The sequence below is a fragment of the Ursus arctos genome, unplaced genomic scaffold, assembly GCF_023065955.2.
Source record: "Ursus arctos isolate Adak ecotype North America unplaced genomic scaffold, UrsArc2.0 scaffold_19, whole genome shotgun sequence".
Taxonomy (NCBI): domain Eukaryota; kingdom Metazoa; phylum Chordata; class Mammalia; order Carnivora; family Ursidae; genus Ursus; species Ursus arctos.
The window spans coordinates 28,025,430-28,044,829 of NW_026622863.1; the positions used below are offsets into that span (position 1 = coordinate 28,025,430).

General features: G+C 53.0%; 1 protein-coding gene across 4 annotated transcripts in view; it reads right to left on the reverse strand.

Moving 5' to 3' along the window:
* LOC113252482 (pyruvate dehydrogenase phosphatase regulatory subunit, mitochondrial) overlaps positions 1-10,063 on the reverse strand; it is a 36,519-nt gene extending 26,456 nt beyond the window's left edge. For 2 of the 4 annotated variants that reach the window (XR_008960106.1, XM_026495205.4), the window contains exons 1-3: positions 9,202-10,056; positions 1,886-2,173; positions 578-711 (exon numbers count right to left, since the gene is read on the reverse strand). Coding sequence is in view for 3 of the 4 variants with exons in the window: in XM_026495205.4 (XP_026350990.3) it covers positions 578-711; positions 1,886-2,109 (358 nt within the window). In the remaining variant the exon portion in view is untranslated. Of the gene's footprint in view, positions 1-577; positions 712-1,885; positions 2,174-8,594; positions 9,102-9,201 lie in introns of those variants that run through there. The other 2 variants (XM_057314244.1, XM_057314243.1) reach the window with 2 other exon arrangements.
* Positions 10,064-19,400: the final 9,337 nt, after the last annotated feature.

The following is a 19,400-nucleotide window of genomic DNA, read 5'->3' on the forward strand; positions in this document are numbered from 1 at the left end:
AGACACGCTTCTAACCTGTGGTCGTGCGGGACCAGCCCGTGGCTCGGCCTCCCCTTCTACTTGCTCCGGTCGCACTCAGCTCACGATTCCCCGGGTTCTCTTCCCTTGCTGACACACATAAGGGGTAACCTACGTTTAAGCTTTTTAGTCAGAAACGGCCTTCAGAGCAACTGGTGAAATGCAGCGGGTCAACCACAATTTCACCATCAAGCACCTAAACTGAAGTACGTCCTCTGCTTCTTCATTCAGGAGCCAGGTGTGGCCACTTACTAGACTTCAGTGAGGGAGATAAGAGGAAATGGCCCAGGAAGACTTTCCTACCCTGAGAGTGACAGGCTCTGGAAAGGATCTGGGGTAAGGTCGGAATCCCCTCGACTGCTGGGTGGGGAAAAGGGAGAGAGCCCAGCACGCTGACAGCCTTGCCCAAGGTAAGACCCTGGCGAGTGGCAGAGCCCAGACTGAGACTCAAGCCCTGACTACCAAATCCGCAGGCCGACGTAGCGTCGGGCTGCACACGGTACGGAGCACCAGAGTCTGGGGCACAGGCAGACCAGGAAACGGCAAATTACCTGCTTACCTGTCTGGATCCCCGTTTCTTGCTCTAACTGGTGGTAGAGTTTGTTGGAATAGTCCGCCATCTTCTGCTCAATGGTCAAGTGCCTGGCGGTGCTCAGGATGCCGGCACAGAACCTCGTAGAGCCAGCAGCCAGCCTGCGGGATGCATCCAAAGTGCTATTAGGTAGACTTCGACGTCTGTGAGGGCAACTAGTTCAAAGATCCTCATGACGGCATCGTCTGGCATATCAAAAGATTGGAAGCAACCTACATATTCACCGACAAGAGCGGGACTGAACGGTCTGGAGTGCCCCTCTACGATGGGATACTCTACACAGCCATAAAAAAAGGAACGAGAGAAAGCAAATTTTACGCAACAATATGGGACAATCCTAATGAAGAAAGCAAGGGGAGGGACACTGTTTAAGATACGCTACTAACTTGTATAAAAAAAGAGAGAAAAAAATAATGAACGAATACCCAGGTACACACATACAAACTGACCGATACAGATTGGCTCATATACGTGGGGAGTATCTGGAACGATACACAAGGAACTTAACTTGCCTCCAGCGAGGGAAACTTCCAGCTAGAAGTCAGGGGTGGGAGGCAGACTTTTCCCTGTACACTCTTTTACAATTTTCAATCTGAATCGTGTAAATGTATTGCCTATTCAGAAATAAATACAACAGACGTGTTAAAGGTCATCCAATTTCTGGTAGGCAATAGAACAGAAAAGGGACATTAGGGGAAAAGTGAAACAACTTGAACAAAGCATGAGCTTCAGCTAGTGGCAGGTATCCACACGGATCCATTACGTTTAACGGCGATCCCAACCTAAGGTGTTCCTCCTAGGTGCACACAGGTGTGAGGCATAGGGGACCGCTGCACTACCTTCACGTTTGTTCTAGAAATCTACCACTGCTCTCAAGTACGTGAGTTCAATGAAGAAAAGAAACAGATCAGGCAGGAAGGGTGTAGCCAATTTCATCTCGGCTCCCAGAGGAAGCCCTTGAGCCACAGGGCTGATGTTGCCACTACAACGAAGAGGACAAGATGGTGAGGTGTGCCGTGACCCCGAAATGAAACGCACCCTCTCTAGAGACTCGGTGCGCTGGAGTCGGCCACCTCTCTCCGAGCCAGAAAACACGGGCAGTGCGCATCGTGAAACTGCGTACAGAAGATGTTGCCTTTTCTGTGGTTCTCCTGCTACTTAGTGCCAGTCAGGGTAGCTACTGGCGGGACGATATTACCGGGAGGAGAGGGGATGAGGGGGAGCCCACACAGTGGGTGCAACGCAGCCCCAAGCCGTGTGCCGTCTGGTCCTTACCTGCCCTGCTCCAAAAGAACAATATCCTTCCACCCCATCTTGGAGAGGTGATAGGCCACGGATGTGCCCATGATTCCACCACCACAGATGACCACCTGCGCCTGGGCCGGCAGGGCGACAGAATGCGCCTCGGCAGCCGACGCGCTGCTCCTCCCCGACGACCAGTTCTGCCATCCTCGGCCGGTCCTCTGTCTTCGGGCCACCGACAGCAGCCGGTAAAACATCACGTCTGTCAGCAGCTCGGAGGTGTCCTCTCACTCGGCTAGGCGGAGATCCCCGACATTCACACTGGACAGAGAAAGCAAGCAGACTTCATCCCACTGCACCCAGTGCACAGGATTACTGAGAGAGGGAGAGGAGGCAACAACGAACGCTAATCGTGCTTTCGGCCAACGTCTGAGGCCCTGCGCAGTTCCAGACACCTTGCCAGCTACAGAGACAGCAGGGGACAGCAAGGAGGAGGTCCTTGCCTTTATGCAACTTTCATTAGAGACACAGAGAGTGAGTGGGGTTTGAGTGTGTGCGAGGGTGCCTCTGGTGGGGGCGGCCCATACACAGATAAAACAAGGAACAAGGCCAATGTGCTGGCATAACTGAAGGCATATGTAAAATAGGATGGTCAGGAAGAAGGTGACATTGGAAAAGAGACCCAATGGTGACCAGGAATCAGCTGGATGCGTCTTCCAGACAGAGGCACAAGCACATGCAAGGGCCCTGAGGGGAGGCAGACCTTGAGCAGTCCAAGCACAGAAGGGAGGCCAGTGTGCCCACAGCACGATGAGTGAGGCGGAGAGGACCCAAGACGAGGCTGGAGAGGCAGGCAGAAAGCAATGACACACAGCGCGCGGATGCCATCGTGATGAGCTGGGATTCCGCTCCGAGGGCAAAGGAAAATACTAAAGCAGGGAATGAAATGATCTGATAATGCTTTTCCAAGATCAGTCAGGCTCCACGGCAGGGAGTGGACTGGAGGACGAGGGGAAAAACAGGGCTAGGAAGCTACAGCATAGTCCTAGAGGGAGGGCATGGGGGCTTAGACCAGGATGGTGGCAGTGGAGTCAGACCCACGACAGGATTGTTCTGGAGGTGAAAGGACAGAACTTACTTGCCAACAAACGGGATGTTAAAATGGGGCAAGGGGAGAAATAAGAATGATGGCAGAGTTTCTGGGTTAAGCTACAGTGTGAAGGGCTAGGGATGGGGAGGGAGGCGGCTCTGGAAGGAGAGTGAGTGAGAGCGAGGCTGCGAAGGGGCACAGACGCGGGTGCGCAGACAAGCAAACATTCCACTCTGAGGGGTTAGGTGCGAGACGCCTAGCGGGCACCCATGGGAAAAGGCCAAGCAGCAGCGAGACATCCAGGCCTGAAGCTAGGGGAACACACGGGGTACCTGGGGAGCCGGCGTGCTGAGGAACAAGAAGAACCCTGAGGCTCCCCAGCAGGTACAGCTTGGGAAGAGAAAGAAAGTCCTGGACAGAGGACAGAGTGCTGGGCAGACTGACAGAGCATCCAGACAAACGGAAGTGGTTCAAGAAACAGAGAAGGAGCCGTGGCGAGGCAGAAAGAGAACCAGGCATCGCTGTCACAGAAGCCAAGAGAGGAAAGGGTTTCAAGAAGCGGTTCACTACAGAGGGTGCCCGGGGGTGCAGCAGGACGGTGAAGGGTCCGCTGGGACTTGACAACAGAGGCCTTGGTGTCCCCAAAAAGAACATTCCCAGGGGAGTGCTCGGGATGAAATCTGGACCAGAGCAAGCTCCAAGCGAGGAGATGAGGGAATGCAGACTGCTCCTTCACATTCTGCTCTGAAGGGAGCAGGAAAACCAGCCAGCAGCAAGAAAAGAACAGGGGACAGAGCAGGGTTCTCCGTCTATAAAGGCGTGGGCCGTGGAGACTGTTTCACTGGTGGCAGGAAGGGCCGGGAAAGAGGTGGGTCCGGAAGGACAGGTGGTGACAAAGAATGAGATCCTGAAAGAGAAGAGAGAGAGAGGACCCAAAGCCGCAGTGAGGGACGGCGTGCCCCGTGTCTGCACAGGCCACGGGCTGGAGAGGGAGACTCAAGGTCCAGCAGGCCTCTTCCCGGAAACAGGGGCGGGTTAGTCCAGGTGGGCTTATCCCGCACCCTCGGGTGTCACAGGCTGTGACCAAGCACACGTGTCTATGAGACAACCACCATCATAAGGCAGAGAAGGGAAAGGGTATGGGATCGGGCCACCAGGAAGAATTACTCTCCCGGCAAAGCAGAGGCCTGTTCGACGTTCAGGAAACCGCACACAGACTTGCCGGGAGACGGCAGGGTCACCGAGCGTGGGGAGAGGGGGGACTTCAGAGGACAGCCCCAGCAGACGGTACACCCGGCAGCGTGCCACTACCAGCCCGGGACCCACGGCAGGCCCCAAATAGCCCAACTCGTCCAAGGCCAAGGTGTGGGTGCCCGTCCATCACACAGGATCTCAGAACGCAGACCGAGCAGTCCTACACCGCGTCCCAAGACAAATCCCATCCAAGCAGGGCTGATTACTCAGCCACCTCGCGGTCGTCACCAGGCCTCACACCCTCGGTCCCTGTCCAATGGTCAGAAGCTTCTTCCTGCAACCTCGTCCCCACAGGACCGATTTCTGTCCCCCCTCCCCGTCTCTGCTGTCCTCCCCTCCAGATCTCTCCACCTTGCCCTCCAGAACATCCTTTCCAAAGTTAAGCACCAGGCCCCTCGCCAGTACGCTCTCACTTCGGTCTCCGTGGAGATGCAGCTCTTCCGAGGGAACGGCCACCGCCACATGGCCAGCCGCCTTCTTCTGAGCTCGCCACCAGGAGGGAGGGTGAGCATCTCCTCCTCCCTTCAGAACTCTTACCGCTGGCTCAGACTTGAAAAGGCCTAGTTCCTTCGCGGCTCAGGTGCCAGGCACTCTCTCCCCAGCCCCGGGGCCACGGCGGGTTCAGACACAGGCAGATGTCTGTCCACACTCGGGTTCTGAACCCACAACACTGCTCTTCTCCCAACCTCGGACCCCACCTCCTCTCTTCCTTCCTTCAAAGCAGATAACCCGTCTCATCTCATCCCCTGAAACTCCACCAATAACCCCACTTGCACCTACAGCCATCTCTCCTTCCCTCAGAGCGTCAAAAGGTCATCCCCGCACCAAGTGCCCCGGATCCCTCTCCCTCCTTCCCGGGAACCCAGCTCCATGAACCCAGCTCCTCTGCCACGCACCTTCGGTGCTCCCCCCTGACCCTCAGCGTTTTCATACGTTCAAGTCCTCCCAACCCACTGAAGAAATGGAACAAAAGCTCCGTAACTGTCTTCGAGTAGCGATTTTTCATTTTAAAAATTCTAAATTATAAAGAATATGGTCTTGGCAAAAAACACAAACATAGGAGGAAATTATGATTTCCCATCAGGGCGCCTGGGTGGCTCAGTTGGTCGAGCGTCCGACTCTTGGCTTCGGCGCAGGTCATGGTCTCGGTGTCAGGGGATCGAGCCCCACATCGGGATTCTCTCTCCCCCTCTACCCCTTCCCCCACTCACAGGTGCTCTCTCTCTCTCTTCCTCTCTCTCAAGCAAATAAAATTTTAAAAAACGACGATTTCCCATCATTCCATATAAGCAGCCCCAATGTGCTGCCCTGCTGTCCACCTGAGTGCCACCGCCTGTCCTGTGTCCTCCTTTCCTTATTCCTCAGTGACTGCAGAGTCTGCCGGCGGTCAAGCCAGAACTGACTCTCCGTGTGATCTCACAACCTGCCTTTCCACTCGACAAATACCTTCAGGAGAGGGCTTCCTACATGACCTGTCCCTTTTCCCCGTTTCCAGTCTGTCCCGAACCCAACGCGGCTGGGCTTCTGTCCCGCCAAGCCAGGAACGCTGCTCTCACCAAGAAGGCTCACGTTGCCAACTTCCGGGGACCCCGGCGCCACCTCACATCCTCCACAGCACTTCATATCGCCCATCGCTCCTGCTACTCACGCCCTCTTTCCCGGTGTTATTCTGACTCCTACTACCCCGGCCACGGCTTCGCTGGCTTCTCTCCCCCGCCCGTCCTTCTCAGTCCGCGTCCCTCACGGCGCCCCGGGGGCGGGGCGGCTTCTCCCCTCGGCCCGCGCCTCTCCAGGGGGATTTCGCTGCCTACCGCGACGGATGGCCCACCCCACAGCGGCCCCGACCTTTCATCTGCACCTCTAGCGGAACAACGGCCGTGTCCACCTGGGCTCCCGTACGGCAAACTGGGCACATCCAACAGGGAAACCCGTCCTCCTCACTCTCCAAACCTGCTCCACTGCTGGGTCCCCCACTGACAGCACATACGGGACCCCTGGGCGTTACGCTGGGTTCCTCCCTTTCTCATCTCCTCTACGCAGCCAACCGCAGCCAACCGGCAAGGACTAACGCCTCCACAAGCTACACTTCCCTCAGATGGATCCCCTCTCCCCATCCCCACGCAGCTACCTGAGTCCAGGCCGCCACCCTTGCTCACATTACTGCAGAGCTTCCTGACGGGCCTTCTGCACACCGGTCTCCCCACATCCGGCAGTCCTGACACCGGCCTCTGAGCCACTCCGCTCAAGTGAAAAGCTTGTCTCACACCCCCGCTTTAAACTCATCCATGACTTTCTGCTGTCCTCAGGAAAAGGCAATCTTCTTCACGGGAAGTGCAAGACCCTTCACTACCTGCTCACTGCATATCTCGGGTCTCGTCCCCCGCAGCCAGACTGAACTACTTGTAATTCATGCCTCAAACAGGACGGGATTCTGAAACCTCCGGGACCTGGGCACGCTGTTCCTCTAACCACTCCGCCCACCCCCCCAACAAAGGTAATCGCCTCAGCTCTCAGCCTCTTTGACATCAGACCCCCTCTCCCCCAACCCTGGGTCAGGTGACTCTTCTATGTTCTCCCATCACACCCTGCACGTCTCCCGGCACAGGGCTTCCCGGACTGTGTCACATCTGTTCGCCAATCAGGGAAGCAGCACAACAACCCAGCTGAGCATGAAGGCTTTCGAGAGAGGCAGACAGCTGTGGGTGTGAAAACCTCCCCGCGCCTCTCGTTAGCTCTATGCCCTTCCGCACGTTATTCCGTCTCTGTGCTTTGGGCTCCTCACCCATCAGGTGAGCTAGGACTACCCACCTCACACGGCTGCTACAAACAATCAGACAAAAAGGAAACACATGGCAGCTGGCACCTCAGCAGCACTCAGTAAGTGGTACTTTTTAGTCTCCTGTCATGATGGAGCTCTCTGGGAGCTGACACCGATTATATACCTTGATCATGATTTTCCCAGCGTTCAGGGTAGGCAGCTAGGAAATATGCGCTGCTGAATGGATGAGAATAGAGAGCAAATGAGAGGGGGAAAAGTTCAACGAGGACCCTGAGATCTCAAGGCTCAAGTGAGGCCCTCAGATTTGGCCCTCAGATTTGAGGGGATATCTCAATCACGTGAAACAATTTTAAAAAAGAAAATGGTAATATTTTCATAGGCAGTTACAATCTGCCAGATGCTGCTCTAGGTGTACAACTGACTTAAGCCTCACAACCCTGTAAGGTAGATAGCTAAAATTTCTTTTCTACACTTGAGGACGCTGAGGCCCAGAGAAGTAACTCATCCCAGCTTCTCTAATGCCAGTGAGTGGCAGAGCCAGGAGTCAAGCCCTGCCAGGCTGGCCCCAGAGAATCTACCCTAGAATCTTTTACTCCCTGCTACCTTTCAAACAACATCAGATGAGTAAAGAAAGGGTAGCTGTGAGGACAGAACCACAAGGCACATCCCCTGGCAGGATAAAAGGAATTGCAAACGTAGCAGAAGACACATAACAACAGAAGAGGTTCAAGATGGAATAAACAATGTTAAAAACCTGGGGTGATTAAAAAAAAAGAAAAACATAGGGCGGCGGTAAGAACCAAGAAAAGGATTTGTGACTTTGTGACCTTCAAAGAGTCACTGAAGTGGTGAGGGCAAAAAGGGATTTAAAGTGGATGCAAACGAAGAAGGAAAGGAAGGCACCAGAGTATCCAAGTAGGTTTGGCAGCAAAACCCAGGCAAAGCTTGATCGCAGAGGAGGGCAAGTCAGTAGAGAAGAAACTGAAGAGGTCAAAAACAAAGAAAGAAAAGGATTTAAAATAAACTGTGTGTGTGTGTGTATCTAGGTATCTTAAGTTTTATCTAAATAATCTCTACACCCCACTGGGGCTGGAACTCGTGATCAAGAGTCACATGCTCTTCCGACTCACTAAGCCAGGCGCCCCTACAATAAATTATATATTTTTTAAAAACCAAGCTGACCCTACGATATTTTTCTGCTAAGAAGAAAAATATCTGCCAAGCAACCTCAATATTGGGACTAGGTACGCTCACATCTGTTTCCACCAACAAGGGCAAGAGGGCAGCTCCAAGTCCCTCTGAGCTGTTCCTCTGTATGGTCACAGCGCGTGTACAAACGGGCCGCTGGGGACAAGGAAGTCTGGTGAGTGGAGATGATTAACAACATTTCCCACACCTGCCTCAGCCCAAGAGCCACCCAGCACATTTCCATCCCAGGCTCCGAAGCTCCGCCTCTGGAGAGTCAACAGGATCCCGCTGGGCCTGGGTGTGTAATTCTCAACAAGTGCCACCAGGTGATCACGCAAGTTTAAGAAACTACTACAAATCGCTAGCGCTGGCCAGGTGTGCCCCGTGGCCCGGCTCCCCTCCGCAGCCCCGTACGTCACGCTTACACACACCCGCAAAATGCACTTGAAGATGCCCGAATCTAATCTCCGTGTCCTTCACATCGGTCCCGAGTGGTCACACATCACGAAGACGGCTCACTGCCCTGGGCCTACGCTTTTCCCGGCAACTTGGCTGCCGCACTCTGCAGCAGTCTTCCAAGTTAGTGAAGCACAGGCGGACCGCACGGCTCCAGGCGGGAAAGCAACTGCACCCGCAGTGGAGGAGGAAGACCGGGCGAGACCGGCCTCACCCGCGCTAGGGGCCGTGCAAGCCCGAGGCTGGGAGCCGGAAGCGAGGTCGCCCCGGCCGCTCTGGACTTCGGGCTGAGCCGCGGACGCCCCCTGAGGAGCCGGCGCGCAGGCCCCGGGGCAGCCGGGCACGGGTCTCCGAGGCCCGGACCACCTCGGCCGGACCGGGCGCAGCCGCGGACAGGCTGAGAGATGAGGCGGACCCCTCTCGGCCCGGGCATCCGAAGCCCCGAGGCGAATACCCTCGCGCAAGCGACGCGAAACGAGGGGCGGCCGGGACTACCCCCGAGGGAGACCAAAGCGGAAAGGGGGGGGCGCTGGGACGCGCGCGGAGCGGAGGCCCGAGCGGCCCCGCAGCTGTCTTCCTTACCTCCCGGGCCCCCGCGGGCTCCGCGGTCAGCAGCACCCCGGCGTCAGCAGCCACAACAGTTGCGGGCGGTGGGGAGAGGAGACCTAGCGCCAGAACCGGGGGAATGGGTAAGGGAAAGGGGCGGGGCAGACGGAATAAAAAGTTCCGGGGAAAGCCGAGGACCGCGACCTTCCGCGCTTTACGGCCCCCACAAGGGTACGCCGGCGCGAGATCGCTACCGCGCACGCGCTCGCCGTGACGTCCCCGCGGCGGCCCCGCCCCTGCCACGTGGGGCTTGTTTGGGTCTCGCGAGGCCCCGCCCCGGGTGTCTGGGCGTCGGCCGCGGTGGTCGGGGCGGTCTTGGAATGCGGGCCGCCGACCCGGTTGACCTCTGCAGGTGGAGCCGGGATGTCGGCGGTGGGCCGCTCGCCCTTCTGTGCTGTCGGGAGCGCGGCGCTTCGCTCTGCCCTCCAGGCGCGTTCCCACTTCCGTCCCCGAGTGGGTCGCGGCTCAAAGCCGCTCTGGTCCAGGGCGCGAAAGGGCGTTTGGACTTGCAGGTGCTCGGCTCCTCTGGGGCGACACTGTAGGGGAGCTCCAGTGAAATGCGGTCCGCCGGCCCGGCCTGACCTCGGAGACGGGATTTAGAGGCCCTGAGCTCTGGGCCGGATGTCACTCTGCGCCTTCCTGGCTTGTCTGGGCCGGAGAAAATGGACTCGTTCAGTCCATCTTCTGAGAAGGCCCAGTCCAGCCCTCCCTTACTGTCACGGGGCCCTGTTTTCTTTCCCTTGTGGAACTCATCACCATGTAGGGTCTGTGTTGGTTGACTGCCTTCGCCGCCAATTGCAAGCCCTGCCCTCTCTCGACAGAACCTCAGTCTTAGGCAGCGCTGCGTTCCCAGCACGTGCAGCCCTGCTTGGCACGTCGTCCAGTCACTAGTTCTTTGAATGGAGAGCGTTCTGAGGGTACAGCGGCCCCTACAGGTTGCGCCACACACACTCTCATTTCCCGTTCCTTGAATTCAGGCCCCCAGCACCACACAAGCCAATCTTGTTTCCTCATGGCCAGGCGCGCGCTGGGCGATGGGATTCGGCAGTGCCCAAGAAAGACAGGGCTTCTTCCATTACGGAGTGGCAAGAAAGCTCCGGGGACCCCTGTGGCACCACGCCAGCCCACAAGCTGCATACTTGCTACCCCACTGACGGGCCAGTTGACACACAGGTAAGGGGCAGATGAGTTCGGGCTGCTTGAGGACAGAAACTCCATCTCTGGCTAGTCTGATACGTGAACGTGAAGACATTCTGGGCTTCTGTGCTAAAGAAATACTTTAATATTTTGGCTAATGGCCGAGGGCTTGGGGTCACCTGACTGCCCCAAAAGAAGAGGAAATAGACTAACTCATCTGAGGTGTATTCCTGGGGAAGTCTTTGCCGATGGCCAGACGCGGCAGTCTGCGGAGAAAACCTTCACAAGCTTCCTTGATGAGCAGTTTGACCTATGCCATTGGCAGGCTTATGAATTTGGGAGAAACCTAGCTGCCTGTAGGAAACGGTGGGTCAAGTCAAGTGATAGTTAAGGTGTTGGTTCCATTCTGTGGACATGCAGCGAGTGGTGAACAAGCTATACAGATTAATCCCTGCTTCCCTCAACCATCACTGCTGTTTGTCTCCGCAGAGTCCTAAGCCTCCTTTTATTGTCCACGTTGATTCTTGTACTTTGTAGGCTCTCATACCCACCAACTGCACTATTCTTCAAGAGGACTGAATATTTTTATCTTTTTTGGCTTCTCCTTGTCCGTGAAAGGTGGAAGTGATTTCTTGTACGATACTTCACAGGGCAGAGCATCCCGTGCACAATTACACATGTCCTCGTAGGACTTTATTCTCATGATACTTGGATTTGATAGTTGGTTTTCTGTCTGTCAAGGACAGAAATTACAAGGGGTGGGGAGGGTATTTTTACCATCTGTTTCAAAAGATCTGTGTCAGGATTTCCTTTGCACGCCAGCAACTGGAGCTGGGAGCACCTGTCTTCTCCAAGCCGGGTTCTCGTGCCTTACCCCAGAAGGTCCCATGGTGGGTGTAGAGAGGAAGGAGAAAAACAAAGCAACTCTACTCATCCTGAGGGTTCCCATCCTCCCCCCAAGAGCCTCCCGTCCCCAGATCAAATGCCTTTCTGCAGCTTGTTTCAGTCAAGGGGTTTCTAGCAGCACAGTTCACACTTCACTCTCGGGTCTACTCTTGGGATGCGGGAAATGCCATCGTAATTATTGTACAGGGCTGTAACTCCTTATTTACCTTTGTAAGTGTGCAGTTCGCTCAGCCCCTTTCTGTCCCTGGGTAGCGACAGCATGAGGTCCTGAGGACGTTTGAGGCACTCTAGGGCATGAGATCTTTCTCAGGAGCCCTGGTGGCCTTAGGCACCCAGAGTGACCAGCGTTTCTGATTCCGCAAAGGCGGTAGTAACATCGTGCTCTGTATTTCTATCAAGCCGGATTTTGATCAACACGTTCTTTTCACGCTACTAGGTTTGTAAATGAATAAACAGCTGTGTTCATTACCCTGGCTGTGTCTACTTGTGAAATGGTCTTCATATCTAGTGATTGGATGTGTGTATTTGCCATCACACAGGATAAACATGGTACATGAAACCGTTTGTATCTGTGTCACCAGAGTGTGAGACAGAATCTGGACACCGAGGTTCAGCAGACACAGGCATTACAGCACCCTCCACACGGTGGCGTGGCTGCAGACGGAAAGCCTCCCTTCCTCCTTCTGAAGGTTAGGAGGACTCACACCCAAGTCATGAACACACGAAACAGTGAAGTGGTCAAGCAAGTGCTAAGCGTGTGCTAGACGCCAGTGGCGGGACCTTGGAATCATCTGGCGACACCGAAAGCAATCCCCTCCGAGTGAACTGGAATCAACAATTCTGATCAGGACTTCTCGAGAGACTTCCAGGAATTCCTCTTGTGTCTAGTTTGAACTAGACTGCAGGACACATGGTGGTTGTTGAAAGATCTGTGGCTTAGGGAGGACTTTCGCTGGTCCCTGAGCAGGACGGGGTTTTTCTTATACAGCATCCCATGTCATCTTTAGGACAATCTCAGGAGGTGAGGTTTTAGCAGATGATGTAGACTCAGAAGTAACATGACGTTTCCAAGAGCACACAGCTTGGGAGAAGATCTGGAAATGAACCCAAAGGTCCGTGCACTGTAGCACAGGGCAGGTGGCCAGGAGGCGATCTGAGGCTGGGGACAGAGAGAGAGAAAAGAGCTCACAGGGTAACCGGGAGGTGCTCCCCTGGCTGGGGTACACTGGACATTTTCAGTTCCTCTGGCACGTGAGCTTGCGGCGCAGGACCGGCTTGCCGCGTGGTCCTCGTCCTGCCATGTTGGTTGGACCTTGCTATAAAAGCGAGGCCGCCGCCCCGGTGCGCAGGGGGAGCCAGGCCTTCAGGCCAACTGTGCGCGGTCACCAGTGCCTCCTGGCGGCCGCCGATCGCCCTAAGACGGAGCCCTGAGCAGCCACCGTATCTCGGAGGATCACGCAGGATGGGAGACACGGGAAACAGATGCGACCTCGACCTGAGGCCAAGCCCACTGACCCACAGCCGAAACCAGCGGCCCGGCCAAACCTCAGCCACCCGCAGGCCCATAAGCACGAGAGGAAGGGCTTGTGGAAGGCACCAGGTCTGGAGCCGGTTTGTACGCCGCCTTGTGCAGCCCAAGCTCGGCGTCTCTGACAGTGTAGCCGTGTAGGGATGATGCCATCAGGGTCTCGTCCCCTTGCGGAATTCTCCACTGGCTGCCCACGTGGAGTCACGGGTCTTTATTCTGCTATCTCACCAATGTTCCGGCAGCTACATGCGGGAATCCCACAGGCTAACACGTCGGGAACAACCTCCTCATCCTGTCTTCCAAATCTCCTTCTATTTCAGGTCCACGAATGGGCAACTGAGCCCCAAACCGGGGAGTCCTCCAGATCCCCATTCGCTGGTTTCTCCCTGTGCCCCTAGTTCATCACCCAGCTCGACCTAGTCTGTGTCCCCGGAAGTCTCCTCTCTTCTGGCCTCTCGTTCCCCACCCCCGCCGCCAGAGGTCAGAGAGTTGGCATCCTTTGCTTCGAAGATCATCCCTAAAAAGATGTCCCTGCTTCTGGCGTCACCCCGTCCTCACTCTGCAGGGTTGTCTCTCCCAAGCCGTCAGATCATTCTACTCACTGGCTTAACTTCAGGGCTCCTCGGGACTCCCCGATGCTGGGGAGATGTGTTCAGACTCCTTAGCCTGGCAGAGCACGGTCTCCGCAGTGGGACCGGCAGAGGTATCCCCAGTGGCTCTGGGGCCAACTGTGTGCGACAGATCCTATCTCACACCCTGCTCTCACGTCACACTCGGCCAAACCCATCTTCTGCTCCCAAAGATGCCCGTCCAGGCACCGTCCTTCTGTGCTGGAGGAAGAGTCCTGAATTGAGAATCAAATGATCCCCCAAGGGCCCCTCCCGTCAGCCCGGCAGACCCCTCCAAAATTTCAAGACCTCAGCCCACCATCACCAGCAGCTCCTCGGGGAAGCCTTTCCTTCCCACGACAACTGGCCTCCCTTTGGTGTGCCCCCCCTACTCTTTCCACCTCCGTCTTTCCTGGTTTTTCTCCCCTACTCGTTCTGTCAATCCCTTTGCGGAGGACTGGCTTCTCTGAACCCCCAGCATCTAGATCGTGCCTGGCATCTAACACATGATTGAACGAATGGGGGAAAGTGGACAGCAAAAGCTCTTGTTTGCCAATCTGCAAAATGGGATGATGTCCTGGCCTCAGAGAGCAGAGGACTTTGGGTTACTGCAGCTGGCCCTCTAACGGACCAGTAGGTGGCGCTGTGACATACGAATTGAAGTTTCTTGGGGCCTCCCACCCCTGCGTCTGGAGTGCAGATCTTGAACTAGAAACCCAAATCAGACTAATCAAATCTCCCCCTGAGCGGTGATACCCCATGTGGCCCCCAGGACTCAGGAGGGCCTGAGGAGAGGCTCCTTTGTGCAGCCTTGAAAAGAGGGACCTCCCCTTTCCCTCCTGCTGACCTTGCCTGAAGGGGCTCTGTGGACTTAGGGACCTCAGACACTTGGATCTGGGGCATCGTCTGACTCAGTCCCCAGAGTCCAGGGTGAAAGGGCTGTTGTCCTGTTTGATTAAGAACATGACTTTGGAGCTGACCTGGCCTGGGTCCCAGTGCCCGCATTGCCTCTCCCTTGGTGTATGACCCTGGGACGTTACCTTTCCCGAGCCCCCTCTGTAGTCATCACTAACAGAGACTATAGAGAAGGGGGGGAGGCATATAGGATGTGTGTATAGAGAGAGACTTATCTTAAGGACTTGGCTCACCGGACTGTGGCGGCTGGCAAGTCTGAGATTGCAGGGCAGGTTGGCAGGGTGGAGACCCCAGGAATCGTTGATGTCGAGGTCTCGAGTTCAAGGGGACTCTGGGGGCAGAATTCCCTTTTCCTCTGGAGACCTTAGTCCTTTTCTTGATGCCTTGAAGTGAATGCATGAGGCCCACCCACAGTATAGCGGGTGATCTGCTTTAGTCAGTCTACTGGTTACAGTGTTAATCACAGCTAGAAAATACTTTCACAAGAATATCCAGAATAGTGCTTGACGAAACATCTGGGCACCCTGGCCTACCCAAGTTGACACATAAAATTAATCATCATAGCCTCTATCTACTCGCTTGTAAAATTGGTGATGACACCTTTCCTTTTTTTTCTTTTTCTTTTCTTCTCTTGTCTTTTATTCTTCTGTTTTTTCCCTTTTCTTTCTTTCTTCTTTCTTTCTTTCTTTCTTTCTTTCTTTCTTTCTTTCTTGACTCAAACATGTGGATAAAATACTTGGTTCAGAGCACAAATTTCAGAGCACAACAGCTGCTTTTATTACGTTGCAAGGGGAGCTGCATGGCCTGGCACCTTAGGGGGTTGGAGACCCTGGGGGATTAGCAACGCTGAGTGATCCAAAGGGAATGAGAGTCATGAAGTTCAAGGAGCAAAGGACCTGTTAGGCAGATGCTTATGCTGGGACTCCCTTTGAACTGAGCTTATCATGACCTGTTTACTAACGACCTGGGCTTGATGTAAATTTATTCCAGCATGTGCCTGGGAGCTCAGCAAAATTGTCTGAGCTCAGTGAGCTTTTTTTTTTTTTTTTTTTTAAGATTTATTTATTTCTTATTTTAGAGAGAGAGAGAGAGCATGAGGGCGAGGCGCAGAGAGAGAGGGAGAGAGAATCTCAATCTCAGGACCCCGTGGTCACGACCTGAGCTGAAACCAAGGGTCGTCCGCCCAACCGACTGTGCCACCCAGAGGCCCCTATCTTTTCGTGCCCAGGCTGTGCAACTATGTAGACGGTATGTGAGCAGTGCCACCCTGGGCGTCCGGTGGTCTCGGCTGACTTGGCCCCTGTGCTCTCCAGCTTCTTCAGGGCTGCGCCTGCAGCTGGATGTCTGCGCTCCATCCCTCCTTGGACCCGCTGGCCCCACTCTGCTGGCTGAGCTCTAGATCTCCTCCACTGGGCGACCCGTGAGGCTCGGCACAGCCTCTGCTCCCCTAGGCTCCAGCCTGTACATAACAGCAGCCTCCCAGGGAAGCTCTGCGTCCAGTCTCTGCAGCCCATGACTACAAGGGACCCATTCCCGCCAGCCTTGAGGAGCAAAGGCAGCTGGGACCCCTGGCCAAGGAGGGGAGTGCGGACACGGGGGCTCCTGGCCCAAGTCTCCTCCCAGCAGAGATCCCCCACTTGTGACCGGCTCTCCTTCTCCTGTAGCTTCTCAAATGGAAGTTTGGCAGAACCACAGGAGGGAGAAATCCCAGTGGCAATAAGTCTGGGGTGCTGTGCGTGAAAAAGCAAGGTCCCATTCTCCTTTCCAAATCCACTCAGTGCAGAGGTCTGGGCCTGACGACACACGTGCCTGTTGTAGGCTCCACCTTTTCTTCTCAAAATGCTCCGTAAACGTGTGGTCCCTATACTCTTCTCAGTACGGGTTAGGCCCAGACTCTCCGTATGACCCGGTGCCACATCTCATCCCACATTCTCTTTGCCTCGCTGGGCCCTGCTTTCCTCCTCCAGGCAGGATTCCGGTGTCGGTCTGAGGCTGCTCAGCCAGCCAGGAGCCGAGAGGAGCACAAGATGGGCATTCAGCCTCTAGGCTCCTGCAGACGCCGACTCCCATGGCAACGGCCGAGGCAGAGGCAGGAGCAGGGGACTCTGCAGGGTGAGGGGGCCCCTCCAGCACCCAGGAGCCCCCCGCCCTCCAGAGAAGCAGCCCTGACCTAAGGGAGCCAGCCTTGGGCAACTTTGGTCTCCGGCCTCACTGTCCGCCTCAACCATGCAAAGGCCTTGGGTCTTACTATTTTCCTAAGAGCTTAAGTGTGCGCTTTTGTAACCACGAAACCAGCCCTACAGGAGGTATTACGGGGGGTTCTATAAAAGTAAAAAGGCCCCAAGAGTGATACAAAACAGAAAGTCACAGCCAATACAAACAAAGACTTTACTGACAACATGGCAGAATTAAAAGCATATCTCTCAGTACTCAGCCTGAACATTAATGGTTTAAATTCTGGTTTCAAACGCCACAGGGTTGCAGATTGGATAAAAAGAAATGACCCATCCATTTGCTGTCTACAAGAGACTCATTTCGAACCCAAAGATGCATTCAGACTGAGAGTAAGGGGATGGAGTACCATCTTTCACGCAAATGGACCTCAAAAGAAAGCTGGGGTAGCAATTCTCATATCAGATAAATTGGATTTTAAACTACAGACTATAGTTAGAGATGCAGAAGGGCACTATATTATTCTTAAAGGAAGTATTCAACAAGTGGATATGACAATTATAAATATATATGCCCCCAACAGGGGAGCAGCAAGATACACAAGGCAACTCTTAACCAGAATAAAGAGACATATAGATAAAAATACATTAATAGTAGGGGACCTCAACACTCCACTCTCAGAAATAGACAGAACACCCTGGCAAAAACTAAGCAAAGAATCAAAGGCTTTGAATGCCATACTCGACGAGTTGGACCTCTTAGATATATATAGAACACTACACCCCAGAACCAAAGAATACTCATTCTATTCTAATGCCCATGGAACATTTTCAAGAATAGACCATGTTCTGGGACACAAAACAGGTCTCAGCCGATACCAAAAGATTGAAATTATCCCCTGCATATTCTCAGACCACAACGCTCTGAAATTGGAACTCAACCACAAGGAAAAATTTGGAAGAAACTCAAACACTTGGAGACTAAGAACCATCCTGCTCAGGAATGACTCGATAAACCAGGAAATCAAAAATCAAATTAAACAATTTATGGAGACCAATGAGAATGAAAATACAACAGTCCAAAACCTATGGGATACTGCAAAGGCAGTCCTAAGGGGGAAATACATAGCCATCCAAGCCTCACTCAAAAGAATAGAAAAATCTAAAATGCAGTTTTTATATTCTCACCTCAAGAAGCTGGAACAGCAACAGAGGGACAGGCCTAATCCACGCACAAGGAAGCAGTTGACCAAAATTAAAGCTGAAATCAATCAAGCAGAAACCAGAAGTACAGTAGAGCAGATCAACAGGACTAGAAGCTGGTTCTTGGAGAGAATCAATAAAATTGACAGACCACTGGCAAGACTTATCCAAAAGAAAAGAGAAAGGACCCAGATTATTAAAATTATGAATGAAAAAGGAGAGGTCACGACGAACACCATTGAAATTGGAAGGATTATTAGAAATTTTTATCAACAGCTATATGCCAATAAACTAAGCAATCTGGAAGAGATGGAATCCTTCCTGGAAACCTATAAACTACCAAGATTGAAACCGGAAGAAATTGATTTCTTAAACAGGCCAATTAATTATGAAGAAATTGAGTCAGTGATAAACAACCTTCCAAATAACAAAACTCCAGGCCCGGACGGTTTTCCTGGGGAATTCTACCAAACATTCAAAGAAGAAATAATACCTATTCTCCTAAAGCTTTTTCAAAAAATAGAAACAGAAGGAAAGCTACCAAACTCATTCTATGAGGCCAATATTACATTGATCCCCAAACCAGGCAAAGACCCCCTCAAAAAGGAGAATTACAGACCGATTTCCCTAATGAATATGGACGCCAAAATCCTCAACAAGATACTTGCTAATAGAATCCAACAGTTCATTAAAAGGATTATCCACCACGATCAAGTGGGATTCATACCTGGGATGCAAGCGTGGTTCAATATTCGCAAATCAATCAGCGTGATACATCATATCAACAAGAAAAGACTCAAGAACCATATGATCCTCTCAATCGATGCCGAAAAAGCATTTGACAAAATACAGCATCCTTTCCTGATTAAAACCCTTCAGAGTGTAGGAATAGAAGGTACATTTCTCAATCTCATAAAAGCCATCTATGAAAAGCCTACTGCAAATATTATTCTCAATGGGGAAAAGCTGGAAGCCTTTCCCTTAAGATCAGGAACACGACAAGGATGCCCACTCTCGCCACTATTATTCAACATAGTACTAGAAGTCCTTGCAACAGCAATCAGACAACAAAAAGGGATCAAAGGTATTCAAATCGGCAAAGAAGAAGTCAAAATGTCTCTCTTCGCAGACGACATGATACTCTATATGGAAAACCCAAAAGAAGCCACTCCCAAACTATTAGAAGTTATAGAGCAATTCAGTAACGTGGCGGGATACAAAATCAATGCTCAGAAATCAGTTGCATTTCTGTACACGAATAACGAGAACGAAGAAAGAGAAATCAGGGAATCCATCCCATTTACAATAGCACCAAAAACCATACGTTACCTTGGAATTAACTTAACCAGAGACGTAAAGGACCTTTATTCTAGAAACTATAAATCACTCTTAAAAGACATTGAGGAAGACATAAAAAGATGGAAAGATATTCCATGCTCATGGATCGGAAGAATTAACATAGTTAAAATGTCCATGCTACCCAGAGCAATCTACACTTTCAATGCTATCCCGATCAAAATACCGAGAACGTTTTTCAAAGAACTGGAACAAATAGTCCTTAAATTTGTATGGAACCAGAAAAGACCCCGAATCTCCAAGGAACTGTTGAAAAGGAAAAACAAAGCTGGGGGCATCACAATGCCGGATTTCGAGCTGTACTACAAAGCTGTGATCACAAAGACAGCATGGTACTGGCACAAAAACAGA